Genomic DNA, 14724 nt, shown 5'->3' with positions numbered 1-14724 from the left:
TTATATTGTATATATGTATATGTACATTTATTCTAAGAGACTCTTGACATGCATCACATTTGCTTAAATTTGTTTTTCATCTTGATTTTTCTTAATAGTTGTAGTCGAAGTTTCCGTACATTTCATACTTCATTGGGTAGTATTTTTCGAGTTTGTCCTGATGGTAGATCTTAACGTTCTTGAAGAACATGTTTGGTACCAAGAATTCTTGAACGTTTTCAATCTTCCGGTCGAATGGATAACCCAAGGGAAGATTGTCTACGTAACGAGCTCCTCCCCCAATACCACATGAGGTCTTAGGATCAAAACTGGGGACCCCTTGTGATTCGATGTTGCTTTCACTGATGATGAAGAATAACTGCATTGGCATGCCCTCAACCCAACCATGAGGCAGGGCTAATCTGGATGGGTATCCGCAATGAGCACCACTGATTCCATATGAGAACTCTTGTTTGCCTTCGTATGCCATCATAACGTTCTTGTAAAGCTCGGTGTAAGTGGATTGGTCGTTGGTGTTGAAATAGGTATCCTTTGATTGACGCTTGATGATGGTTTCACCAGCGGGCAAGTCATGGCTGAAAATATCAATTTCCAAGAAGTTCTGACGGTTGCTCAATAGATCGATCTTTTGGCCATTTTGGTCGAATTCGGGGGCAAGGTAGGTACGGATAACGACCTTCTTGGGGGCATCAGATTGGACCTTGATGTTGTAGTTGTATGGGATGTGGTTCAAACGCATTTGACGGGCCAACAGGGTCTTGTCCCACACGAGTTTTCCATCGGCAAATACCATTTTCTCGTTCAACAAGTTGGTCATATCGAGATCGACCAAATCGAAATATGTCTTCAATTCGCTTACTTCAACATCTTGGATCTTGACACCGGGAACGTTAAGTTCCTCACGTTTGTATGAAGGCAGTTGGTTCTTGAATTTGTAGTAAACGTCAGCAATTCTCTTGAAGATCTGGTACGAAAGTGGGTCACGTAGCATGGTTTCGTAGTTCTGGAGTGCGTGAGGCTGGATATTCAACGCTCCAACATGACTTCCACTCAAGTAGACGTTAAGAAGAGGATAAAAATGTCCGAAGAAGGTTTTGTCCAAAACATCTGCGTTTCCTTGCATCAAACTACCAATGTACTCAATAGATTTTGGGCTGCTGAGATCGATTTCTACGCCATTGCTGGTGTTGTACTTGCCTCTGTCAATCATATCAACCAATCTACGGTCAATAGCAATCAAACGAATAGCTAAGTCCATGTCCGGGTTTGACATCATGTTGAAGTTGTTCTTTCTGTAATTGAATCCTTTTCCATTGTAAGCAACCAATTGTGGATCGTAGCCCGTCTGGACAGTTCCGTACATTGAAAATTCACCCACTTCTCCCAAACCGTTTGAAAGTCGTTCCATGTAGTAACGAGCCAAAAGTTGTTGCACATTGAAAATCCATAATTCTCCACGACGGTCCTTGTTCAAACTGTATTCTTGGCCACTGAGAACGTCAGCGTAGTCCATGTTCAGGTAGTACCAGTAAGCGTTCAAACCAGCATCTTCAGTGAAGTAGCTCAATTTGGATTCCTCGTTTAAGATTCCGATGTCACGGGTGTAGTCAACTGGTAGATAGTAAGCTTCAACATCCTTCAACAATTGTTTCATCTTGGGGTCGTTCATTAGTTCTTGACTGTTGTTTCGGAGGAAAGTTTTTTCTTCAGTGTAGAATTTCTCTTCCAAACCCATCAATTTCCACCATTGCCAGGTCTTCCAGTCCTTCAAGTAGAAATGATCGCAGTTTTCCAGAACTGTGTCTTTTTCATAGATGGATTTAAGTTCCTTTTCGAGCATGATTCTCCTGTTGTAGGCATCAGAGTCGAATTTCTCAGCTTGGTAGACGGATTTGGCATTAAGGTGCAGTTGTGGGAAGATTTCGAAGATTGATGGAAGAATGAGGCCCTTCATGTCTGGACGGTGGATGACGGCAAGTGTCAAGGCATAGACGAACATACCCTCGTTGACATTCATACGAGCCCATGCGATGTTTTTCACCAGTGTCTCGTAGTCCTTAGCGTAGTAGAAGAAGTTGAAAAGTCCAAAAGCCTGATTGGCGTGAATTTTCTGCACAGCACTGAAGTATTCTCCTTTGGGAAGAAGACCACCAACCTTGTACGTAGCATAGAACTGGCTCATGAAGTTGTCGTATTTCTGTAAGGACGAAATGAATTGAGTAAAATTAAGTGATACAAGAGTTTTTTTGTTTGGAACTCACCTGATATTTCGACGAATCATTGTTTAGATTTCCACCAAGTTTGATGTATTCTTCAAATTGAAGAGGATCTTCCACACGGTACAAGATCTCGAATAAGAACTTTTGCTTCTCCAAATAAGCCATATCCTTTTGGACAGCATCAGCCTTGAGGCCGATGACAGCCACACAAGCTAAAATTATGAGGGTCAATTTCATTGTTTCTAATCTTGTTGTTCCTGAGCTTTGCTTTGTTTTGCTAGCCAAATCCCAACTGATGCAAATCGACCAACCTAAAGATCTTTTATAGGTGCCATCTGACTTCATACCTTATTTCGAAGGTGTGATAAGCTCGACATACAATTATTATTGTTGTACTTTTTTTCGAAAATTTGATGAAATGCTATTAATGATAGTGCTATCATGATACTTGACCTTCTTTCTCTCAAATCGTTGCATCTGTTTTGTGGTCTATGTTAAATGTTTTTTTAAGTTAATAAATTATTTAATAAAAATATTGGCGTCAACAAGAAGTTAATCGTGTTATCATTTTAATTGTTGAAAACTTAAACGTTTTGGCGAATGTTAAAGGTCAGACCTTTATTATTGTTTAATGAAATAAACATTGTTATAAATTATATTTGCTGATATAGTGGTGATGATAACCGTAATGTTAATTTCCATTGTTGAAGGACAAAATTGTTTATAGGTTTAGGATTCTAAACAATTTGAAAGGACTCAAAATGTATGCATTCTTTTTAAAGTACTTAACTTAACTTAACTCATAAAGAAGTTTGGTGCCAATTTAAGTCTTGACGGGAATTAGAATATCTATCATATCTATCAAATATTTTTTGATTAACCGTCCTTACTGTCATTTTATGAATACTATTTTACTCTTACAGATGTAAGTAAAAAATAAAACGATAATTAATTTCATGGATAAACTAACTTTTCAGCAAAATAAGCACTTTCACAATAAGTTAACATAATGCATTTTTTTTCGCTTTCAGTTTAAACATTTACAAACAAATCATTTGTATAGTTTGCAAATTCGAGATAACTACGGTTTTCTACAGCTTCAAGTTACATTTTAATTTTCACTTTTATGGCTGAAACACAAACACGCTTGAGCTTCGTCTTTACCTGACGTTTACGAGTTCAGCCATAGGAATTCAATGCATGGAGCTTCGACCTTACGTTCTGTTTGACAATCGTAAGGAAAAGAACGTAATGTGACTCCAAACGGAAGCTCTAGTTCAACTATCTGAACCCCTGCTTTGTCTGACAGATCAACAGCTGTACAAAATGTCAACAAACAAAATATTTGCTCTTTGGAGGAAATAATAGAAATGTCATTCAAAGCAACCTCGAAGCAGGCCTACCATAACGCAGACGAAGATGAAGCGTGTTTGTGATTGAGCCATTAGCCATAAAAAAGAATTGGTTATTGTAAAGTCTTAAGCTAAGTTCACACGATTGTCAGATCCGCCAATTAATTGTTCCAAATGTCATATAATCATGTGAACTTTTAATTTTGTATGATAATGTTACCAGAAACGTCATAGTTAGCAAACATGTGAAACTGAATCGTTAGTCCTTGCAATGAAATCTAAGAAACGTTTGAACAGACATTTTATTAAAACGTATATTTTGCTATTATAAAATCTAAGCACTTTTGGGCAATTTATGATTTATGAGTATATAAGTAATAAAAGGTAATTTCGAAATAACGAAGCATGACTTTGGGGAGTGAATGCCATTAAAACAAAAAACAACTAAAGTTAACGACTATAGGTTAAGCAGAAGCCTACTTACAAATGCTTTCAAAAGTATGACAATTGAAAAGCTTTCATTAATACAAACGAAGTTTCAAGTTTTCTAAAATGTGAAACGCAAATAAAAACTTTAATTTAACCTAAAAAAAAAAGGACCAACGTTGTAAGAAATTGTTCACATATGTCAAAATATTTGCTTTTTCAATTCAAAATCACGGATATTTTCTTAGGGTTGACAAAATAAATATATCACAGGTGGCGTATGAATGTTCACAGATGTCTTCTTTAAATCGTTTAAAAACCGAAGCAGATGGAGCTCAGTTGGTTGCTTAACGTTGCGTCACAGTAAACTAGTAAGTCTTAATAGTAAAGATGTTCATCTCAATGTTAAAACTTTTAGATTCAACTAATCAAGTATGCTTTGATTTAGAGAAACATTCCTTTTGGATGGTATTTGTAAAATGTTGTAGCCGAATGCGGAATCAGTTTTTTTAGAAACTCTTACAATAGATAAATAGACCAAATAACTCAATTCTTTTTGTGGTAACTCATATTTTTTATGGCAATTCATAACATAGTAAAAGGTCTGACCGAATAGGCTTATTGTCTTATTTTAACCCCGAACACTATGGCCTAGGTTAAGTGGTGACTCGAAAATGTGTCATGAGACCAAACTTATTTTGAGTTCTGTGAGAATTATTCTCCTTTTCAAAACTACAAGAGGTACATTATTATCTAATTACACAATTTGGAAACTTGCAGTTTAATCACCTGATTTCAAGGTGAGATTTGTAGCATCGGAATTGATAAACTAGTTATGGCTGAAACACAAACACGCTTCAGCTTCGGCTTCGTCTGCGTTATAATGGGCATGCTTCGAGGTTGCTTTGAATGAAATTTCCAATATGACGTTTCTAAAATGCAACTATTGTCATTAGCAGCTGTTATTTTTTCTCAAAAGTTTGTTTTGATTTTTTGCGAAGTAAAAAACATGAGTTTTGAAAACAAGTTTAATTTATAGCGGAAGTAGCTTACACAGCCTATAATAAACAATGCGATCCCTCCAAAAGCAAATGTAGTTTGTTTGTTGCATTTTTATAGCTGTTGAGCTGTCAGACAAAGCGAATATTCAGCAAATTTGAACTAAAGGTTCCGTTTGGAGTCACATTACGTAAGATTACATTCTTTTCCTTACGATTGTTAAACGTAACGTGAGGTCAAAGCTGTATTGTGATAGCGTGCATTGAATACGTATGGCTGAACTTGTAAACGTCAGGCGAATCCAATGCTGGAGCGTGTTAAGGCTGAATCAAAAACACGCTTCAGCTTCGTCTGCGTTATGGTGAATTGAATTCCTATGGCCGAACTCGTAAATGTCAGGTGAAGCCGAAGCTGAAACATGTTTGTGATTGAGCCATAAAAGTCAGGCGAAGCCAAAGCTGAAACGTGTTTGTGTTTCAGCCACAGCCATTAAAGTGATAAGTCAATTTATTATATCGAAATAGAAATAAACTGGGCTGCCATTATAGTATTCATATTTTTACTTTTGGAAACTTTTAACCGAACAAAATTTGGCAGTATTTTTTAGTAGTTTTGTTCAGGAGCCAATCTATTCATTTACGAAATGGCAAACAAAACGAAGCAATAACCAAGTGATATCTGTCAAAAAGACTGACTCCGAAAAGAATGCTGCCAGATTGAAAATCAAAAAAACACCCGCTAGATATAGTCAGGCCATTGAAATACTATACATGGACTGCTAGTGGTGTGAACTTCAAACTAGCTACACAAGCCGTTTCAGACATAGTGGCAACAAAAGTTATGAAATATTTAGCGACATCTGTTTATATTTAGTTGAGATAAGCTTTTTCTGACGTAGAAAGTATTGACATCTAGTTAAAGACAGACGATGCCATGTTTTGTTTTTTTTGTATGTTATTGAAAAATTTTGACAGTTCTTGCAAAATGAAGCAAAAGCAGGCTGTGCGCTGTGAGTATAGAATGTAAATGTTACACAATTTTTCCACATAGCCCTCTTTGCGCTAGTGTTTTGTCCGTTAAAAGTGGAATCATCGTCAAGTTGGCTGCTAGCAGTTCATGTATAGTATGTCAATGAGTCGGGCGTATTAGGGGTGTGTTCGTAACTATAGATGCGTGTTATGCGGCAACGTTGGAACTTTTCCCCGATAGTTGTGCCACATATAGAAGAATAATAAGAATACAAATAAAAGTACTGCACACTGAATTAATGACTCAATTTGCTCCTCTATTTTTAAAACTACATAATTCACAAAAATTGGTACTCCAGCCAGTGTGTAACGTAGCTCAACCTTGTATGATTTCACTTCTTCCTTTGCATATTTTAGCTAAAAAATAAGTTTTGTGATTAAACAAATGGTTAAGCTTAGTGAGCTCCGTCTGTATATAGATCTAAGACCCTAATTTATTCTTTAAATTTTCAAATTTTGTTTTTAAGCGAATCAGGGTTTTCGTAGGCTAGTATTCTAGAAGTATGTAGCTAAGCATTCGTTTGCTAGTTTATTAAACTTCTTTACCCACGCACTTTCTGAATTTATAATATCTGGTAGAACCAGTCCCCAAAAAAAATGTATTTATTATTTATTTAAATTCCCAAACCTGAACTCTGTAACATAGGAATGCAGTTCTTCGAAAGACTTTATAGTTAGTTAGTGGGAAGAAGAGGGACCGCTGGAAGACGATGCGGTACACTTCTACACTGACGGTTCAAAGACCGATCACGGAGTTGGAAGTGGTATCTTTTCAGAACAACTGAATCTCAGTCTATCCTATAGACTTCCCAATCAATGTAGTGTATTCCAGGCAGAAGTAATGGCGATTAAAGAAGCACTATCCTGGCTCAAAGAAAACGTTATATCTTGTAAGGATATACGAATCTTCTCGGACAGCCAAGCCGCTCTTAAATCTCTCGCGTCTGTCTCCACAAACTCTCGAACAGTCCACGATTGTCAATCATCTCTGAAGGAGATGACGGAACAGTTTAACATTCACCTCATTTGGGTGCCGGGCCACAGAGACATTCCGGGAAATTGCAAAGCCGATGAGCTCGCCAAAAACGGAACACTTCTGCCTTATGTTAGACAAAAACATAACATAGGAACACCACTTGCTACATGCAAATATCTTCTCAAGCAATATGCTTTAGAAACAACAAATACTAGATGGTCACAAAGTACCACCTGCCTGGCAACCAAGCAAATATGGCCAAGTATTGACTTAAAGCGGTCAAAAGGCTTGATATCACTAAGCAGACAAAGTATAAGCTCTACAATTGGAGTAATAACGGGACACTGCCTCATAGGTAGACATGCTCTGAGGCTAGGGGTCTACACAAATGACTTCTGTAGAAGCTGCATGGACGAGGAGGAAGAGGAAACAGTCCAACACCTTCTATGTACATGTCCAGCACTCTCCATTAGAAGGAATTACTTTCTCGGTAATCCCTTCTTCGATAATACCAGTGAACTGGCAAATATTGACACAAAACGTCTCTCTAACTTTATTAAAAGCACAAAATGGTTTGTTTAAATTCATTACTCTCCCATGAGTAACCTCATTAGTGGTATCACAATGGACCCTTGAGGTCTACGTGTGTCAATGATATCTAGACAGCCACTCTAACCTAACCTAACCTAGTTACTTCCCATTTAGGTTAAAGGTAATAAAAGACTCTTAGGGACTTATGCTCCTTATACTCAGTCCGACTGTGTAACTTTCTCCCACGCGCTATATCCAAAACACAAGAATTAAAAAGGCTCTAAAAGATTATTTTTCAATAATATGCCTGCCATCTTCTCTCAGTGGCTGACTGAATTATTAAAAAAAAACTATATCACATGCGAACCTCAGTCCTAGAAGATTTGTCCCTCTTATGATTACGCCTTTTTTCACAAAATAGGTTATACGATATCATGTATATTATATAAAATAAAAAGAAGCGTAGTGAGGACGCAACCTTGCTTGACGCCAGTAGAATTATCAAAGCACTTATGTAATTTACACAAAATTATCTGAAGAACACCAAATAGATATTAGTGTCTTACTGGATGAGGCTTCACACCCTTATCCTAGTTAGTTTTTTGCTTAGAAATTTGAAGTTTCTTTACTAAAATTGATTAACTTCTAAAGGGAAACATGCCTCATTTTTCCCCATACTTTAAATAAAACATAATGTTACTTTTAACAAATCGAGATAATACCAAAACCTAATGCCAATTGTTTATTTCATCATATATGTACAAAATTCACAATTAGCAGACACTAAGAATGAATGTCTAAATCATTTCAAAGGTTAGCTTCTTCCGGAAGTTACCTACAGGTTATTCAAATGCACCATTAAACTTCCCATCTTACACATTTCCAATAGTAAAAAAATGTAGACATTGAAAAAATCCATTCAATAAACCTGAGCCTAACAAATAGAGCAAGAGAATTGCACTTTCAATTTGATATCGTTAACCATTGATTAAATAAATCCAAAAAAATTGTTTGTGTTCCTTTTTTCGTAGACAATTAAAAATAACATAAAGGTTGTGAAGCAGATGTCCATCTACACAATTTATTTTCAAAAATATCTATCGCAGTCATTAAAAATACAAGAGCATAATATTTATTTATTAATATAATTTTGATAACAAGTTAAGGAAACCTTCCTTTGAAATTCAAGTAAAAAAAAAAATCGCAGTGCAATTAAAATTCAAGAAGACCTACAGCAGATAGTGAAACAAAAAACAAGCTTATCACCACCTCCATTTATGTAGAATAATTGATCTGAAGTTCGGGAATTACTATAAAAGACGCCGGTATTTCAGATTTCTAGACAGTTGGCATCGGCAAACGAATCTTGCATCAATAGGATCGGCAACAAAAAAATCATAATGAAATTAACTCTCGCAATTTTAGCCTGCGTGGTCATCGTTGGCCTTAATGCGGCTAACGTTCCCAAGAACCAATCTTATGTCGGTAAGTACTGTTTCTTTGATCTGTTATTTGGTCAAACTTCTCGAACAACAAACAGACTTAACACTAACTTGAGTTTTATTTCAATTTTTTAATAGTTGACAAGGCTTACTTGGAGAAGCAAAAGTTCTTGTTTGAGATTTTGTACCGTGTGGAGGACCCTCTTCAATTTGAAGAATACATCAAACTTGGTGGCAAGCTCAACAATGATACGTCAAAATACCAGGTAATTCCTAAGTTAAATATCTGATTCATTTCACTTTACTGAACTTATTTTTCCTCATAGAAATATGATAACTCCATGAGCCAGTTCTATGCTACGTACAAGGTTGGTGGTCTTCTTCCCAAGGGAGAATACTTCAGTGCTGTTCAAAAGATTCACTCTCAACAAGCTCTTGGACTCTTCAACTTCTTCTACTACGCTAAGGACTACGAGACATTGGTGCAAAACATCGCATGGGCTCGTTTGAATGTCAACGAAGGTATGTTCGTCTACGCCTTGACCCTTGCTGTCATCCATCGCCCAGACATGAAGGGGCTCATCCTCCCATCCATCTTTGAAATCTTCCCACAATTGCACCTCAACGCTAAATCCGTCTACCAGGCCGAGAAATTCGATTCTGATGTTTACAACAGGAGAATCATGCTCGAAAAGGAACTTAAATCCATCTACGAACAAGAAACAAATGTTGAAAACTCCAAACAATTCTACTTGAAGGACTGGAAGACCTGGCAATGGTGGAAATTGATGGGTTTGGAAGAGAAATTCTACACTGAAGAAAAGACTTTCCTCCGTAACAACATCCAGGAGTTGATTAACAACCCGAAATACAAGGAAATTTTGAAGGATGTTGAAGCTTACTATCTACCAGTTGACTACACCCGTGACATCGGAATCTTTAACGAAGAATCCAAATTGAGCTACTTCACTGAAGATGCTGGTTTGAACGCTTACTGGTACTACTTGAACATGGACTACGCTGACATTCTCAATGGTGAAGAATATGGTTTGAACAAGGACCGTCGTGGAGAATTATGGATCTACAATGTGCAACAACTTTTGGCTCGTTACTACATGGAACGTCTTTCAAACGGTTTGGGACAAATTGGTGAACTTTCAATGTACGGAACAGTCAAGGCCGGTTACGATCCACAATTAATTGCTTACAATGGAAACGGGTTCTCATACAGGAAGAACTACTACGACTTGCAATCTAATTTGAACATGGACCTAGCTCTCCGCGTAATTTCTGTTCACCGCAGAGTCATGGACATTATTGACACTGGCAAATACGTCACCAGCACAGGCGTTGAAATCGATCTTTCCAGTCCCAATGCAATTGATTACATTGGCAGCTTGATGCAAGGCAACGTTGATATCCTCGACAAGAACATCTTCGGACACTGGTATGCCCTTACCAATGCCTACTTCAGTGGTGACAAATATGGAGCATTCATTGTCCAACCTCACGCACTCCAAAACTACGAAACCATGCTACGTGACCCTGCCTCTTACCAGATTTTCAAGCGTATTGTTGAAGTTTACTATAAATTCAAGAACAACCTGCCATCATACAAACGTGAAGAACTCAACGTTCCCGGTGTCAAGATCCAAGATGTTGAAGTGAGCGAACTGAAAACATACTTCGACTTGGTCGATCTCGATATGACCAACTTGTTGAACGAGAAAATGGTATTTGCCGATGGAAAACTCGTGTGGGACAAGACCCTGTTGGCCCGCCAAATGCGTTTGAACCACATCCCATACAACTACAACATCAAGGTCCAATCTGATGCCCCCAAGAAGGTCGTTATCCGTACCTACCTTGCCCCCGAATTCGACCAAAACGGCCAAAAGATCGATCTATTGAGCAACCGTCAGAACTTCTTGGAAATTGACATCTTCAACTACGAATTGCCCGCTGGAGAAACCATCATCAAGCGCAACTCAAAGGACATCTACTACAACACCAACGATCAAACAACCTACACCGAATTGTACAAGTACGTTATGTTGGCATACGAAGGTAAACAAGAACTGCCATATGGAATCAGTGAGGCTCACTGCGGATACCCAGCTAGATTGGCCCTACCCCGTGGTTGGGTTAAGGGTATGCCAATGAGCTTGGTTGTTGTCATCAGCCCAGACAATAGCGAACAACAACAAGTCCCAACATACGACTACAAGATCACATGCGGAATCGGTTCAGGAGCTCGTTACTCTGACAACCGTCCATTAGGTTATCCATTCGACAGGAAGATTGAAAACTATCAAGAATTCTTGGTACCAAACATGTATGTCAAGAATGTCAAGATCTACCACGAGGATAAACTTGACAAATACTACCCATTGAAATACGAGAACTACGGTAACTTCGACTACAACTACTAAGGAGTTCATAATTTGGGAGACAACATCTGCATACATCTGAAATACATGACTTACGCAAATGTGATACCTACGATACGATAATTTTTTTTCAGTCAATGTTCTTTTTTTGAATAATTTAAGTATTGACTTTTGTTTTGAATAGCTTTAATTTGAATAAAAGACTATAAATAAAGTATATAGTTTATAAAAACCTAAAAAATATGGATTTTTCTTTTTGATTTTGTATGTCTTCTTTTTATAGCTTGTCCTAGAAAAAATATAATTTAAATTGACTTAGTGGTTCTTGAGAATGGCCTAACTTTTGAAAACCAAACTAACTTGTATTGACTAATTATGGCAAGATTTGACTAATTGAACAGATTTTGTAAAAAAAACATGGTCGCATTCACAAAGCTAGTGGCTACGTACGTAGTCAAAATTCAACTAGCTTTGTGACTGCAAAACTACACTACGAAGCTAGTCAATCTGGAACTGTCATATTATTGACAAATGGAAATATATAGAATAAGAAACATCTTTGATTCGATAACTTTAACTTATCTTTTGTGTTTTTAGATTCAATAAAACCAAATTTAAGACACAATTTGAATGATTTATATTTGTATTTAATTACTGAACGATTTATTTCATTTTGAATTCGTGTGTGCAGCTGATTCTTAAACGTCAAAATCATTCTACACCAACTTTGTAGCCGAATTTTGTACACTACTTCGGAGGGAAAATTTAAACTACTTTTGTAGTTAGATTGAGCCAATCAGAATCCCTTGACTACGTAGCCACTAGCTTTATAAATGCGACCTATTACAGATTCTAGTTCATCAATTTTGACATTTCTTCCATAACAAAATTGTCAAAAAACAATATTTCTTTAACACCTGTCTAACTTGTTAGCAATTTATTAAATACGACTTTTGGTCCTTGACTTATTAAATTAAAACAAATTCCTTTAATAAAAACTGTAAGTAGTCGAGACTAATACTTAACTACATTTTTATGATTCGATTCCAGAATTTTATCTCTCGCATACAAAACCAAATCGGGAAAAGATGGGCATATAATGAGTTCGAGGTTTAAATGTTTTCTTCTTGAATAAACCGCTGTACAGTATTTCCTATTCTTATATTCTTCCGCGTTGTAAGAAAACTTTACTGTCATCTCTATATGCCAAATTATAAGCTGTCAAACACAAATTCTAAATTTGTTTACTTTTGTGTAGTTTCATTTGATTTCTATGAACAATAATGAATAGTTTAAATATTCCCACTGATTTCGGCCCAGATTCAGGCGGCAGAGTTAAGGTAAAAAAAGCTATACAATTTTAATCATTTGCTATTTTATTCCATGTTTATTAAATTCATACATCACCACCATAGGGCTTAACAATAGTGAAAGCTATTGTCTATGGCAACATCGCCCGTTCGTTTGGAAAGAAACGAGAAGAAGATGGACATACACATCAGTGGAAAGTCTATGTGAAGCCCTATCTCAATGAGGATATGTCCATCTATGTGAAGAAGGTGCACTTCAAGCTACATGAAAGCTACGCAAATCCTAATCGAATAGTGACTAAGCCACCATATGAGGTTACCGAAACTGGATGGGGTGAATTCGAAGTGGTCATAAAAATCTACTTTCACGATCCCACTGAACGTCCGGTAACATGTTATCACATTTTGAAGCTATTCCAGTCGCCCATAGTCGATGGGGAAATCTCCTCGTCGACTATAGATAGTAAGAAAGGCTTGGTGTCGGAACAATATGAAGAGATTGTCTTCCAGGAGCCCACCCAACTAATGCAGCACTACTTGACGAATGTAACGCCAATAACAAATGGACCGTATGTCCATGACACAGACTGTAAGTTCTGCATTAATCGATTGATAGGACTTTTCGTGACTTCTGTTTTTATTTGCAGTTGAAAACAAAAAAGTTAAAACACTTGACAATATCCTCGAAGTGAAAGGACGAGTCAAGACGGAAATAACACAACTGAAGGATAAGTTAAAACTGGCTCGAGAGTCTATCGGAAGGTTTAAAACGGAATTGGCTAAAGTACAAAAGACGCAAATTACTTAATTTGACGCAGCGTGATTGAAAAAGAAACTTGCTATTACTTTTTTACTTCCTTTCTCCAAAATAAAAATGTAAAATTTTAGAAAACCTTTATATCAGGTTCTTAGATTTTATTTCTTTCTTTTAAGTAATTAAAAAAACATGCGTAATACTGAACAAAAATGTAACTTAATTTTTGTCTCCACTTGAATTACTTCGTTTTATCTCGATTTCAAGTTTTTTAAGTTTTAATTGATGAAGTTGTTTCATTTGCTCAATTTCGAGTGCATTCTTTTTCCGTGCATGAATAACTGATTCCTTTACTTGGAGCAACAGTATTTTGGCATGCTCGACTTGGAGCAAATGCAGTTCAGCTGCATTTGAAGTTGCTTCATTTATACGAGTTAGCTCTGCCGCTAGAACTTCATCGTTTGTATCTGAAGTTGAGGTAATAATAGCTGATGAATGTATCGTGTCCATTTTTCTATCACTACGAAATATTTATTTTGTTTAAAGGCAAAGAATTTAAGTTAAAATGTGCTTAATTAATTATACCTAAAATAATAAAAAGTTTGAGTTGGTTGTTTATGTTCTGTTCACCCACCGGTTGATTCCGTAACAGTAATTTAAGTGCCGTTTGTTTGTATGCTGCCTTTTCGCTTTCAATATCATAGTTTGTAAAAAGGTATGTTTGTTTTATAAATTTGCAAAAGTCAGGATGTTATTTCGGTTTGTATATTCAGAGAAAAGATAAACGCTGTTTTTGTAATCAAAATTATTATAAACATGGATATGGATACCGAATTGAATAAGTTGTCACTGGAAAACAAAGCAAACAACTGTTGTTTTTTTCATGGCTCTTCAGAAAATCTTCTTGAGATTGATCGAACTCTTTAGAAATAAGTTACGAACGTCAAAGCCAACCATTTCCAAATATTTAAAACCTAAAATTGACTATATGCAAGGTAGTTCATGTAATGAAATTCAAGCATTCATAACACTCCGATTTAACACATGAACAGTGTTTGTTTTTTAAGCTCAGTGCCCTGCTCAGGGATAGAAAATAAAAATTGCTTAATTGTGAGATTATCTTTTTTAGTTAACTTAACTAAACTTTCCCAAACGTCCTCCACACTTGAGAGTTTAGTAAAAAAAAACCAGCGTGGTGGTGTACACGATACAAAATTAAAACCCTATACGAATGAATAGAAACATGGGTTTCACAAAGGCTTTTAGCATTGACATGACAGACATGGATTTATGAAAA

At 36.5% G+C, this 14724-nt stretch overlaps 3 protein-coding genes across 3 annotated transcripts; 2 read left to right on the top strand and 1 right to left on the bottom strand.

Moving 5' to 3' along the window:
- On the bottom strand, positions 1-2523 carry LOC129942554 (larval serum protein 1 beta chain-like). Its single transcript, XM_056051549.1, has 2 exons — positions 2262-2523; positions 1-2197 (listed from the first exon to the last, which is right to left on the bottom strand). Exons 1-2 carry the CDS (start codon positions 2454-2456, stop codon positions 92-94), a joined length of 2301 nt encoding a protein of 766 aa, XP_055907524.1. The 5' UTR covers positions 2457-2523; the 3' UTR covers positions 1-91.
- Positions 2524-8856: 6333 nt separating this feature from the next.
- LOC129940846 (larval serum protein 1 beta chain-like) lies at positions 8857-11604 on the top strand. Its single transcript, XM_056049350.1, has 3 exons — positions 8857-9016; positions 9112-9239; positions 9300-11604. The coding sequence occupies exons 1-3, from the start codon at positions 8932-8934 to the stop codon at positions 11403-11405; spliced, it is 2319 nt and encodes a 772-aa protein (XP_055905325.1). The 5' UTR covers positions 8857-8931; the 3' UTR covers positions 11406-11604.
- Positions 11605-12551: 947 nt separating this feature from the next.
- LOC129939578 (YEATS domain-containing protein 4) lies at positions 12552-13513 on the top strand. Its single transcript, XM_056047642.1, has 3 exons — positions 12552-12703; positions 12779-13262; positions 13321-13513. Exons 1-3 carry the CDS (start codon positions 12647-12649, stop codon positions 13479-13481), a joined length of 702 nt encoding a protein of 233 aa, XP_055903617.1. The 5' UTR covers positions 12552-12646; the 3' UTR covers positions 13482-13513.
- The last annotated feature ends 1211 nt before the right edge of the window (positions 13514-14724 follow it).

The sequence above is a fragment of the Eupeodes corollae genome, chromosome 1, assembly GCF_945859685.1.
Source record: "Eupeodes corollae chromosome 1, idEupCoro1.1, whole genome shotgun sequence".
NCBI classification, from domain to species: domain Eukaryota; kingdom Metazoa; phylum Arthropoda; class Insecta; order Diptera; family Syrphidae; genus Eupeodes; species Eupeodes corollae.
This window is presented reverse-complemented; position numbering and strand designations above follow the sequence as displayed.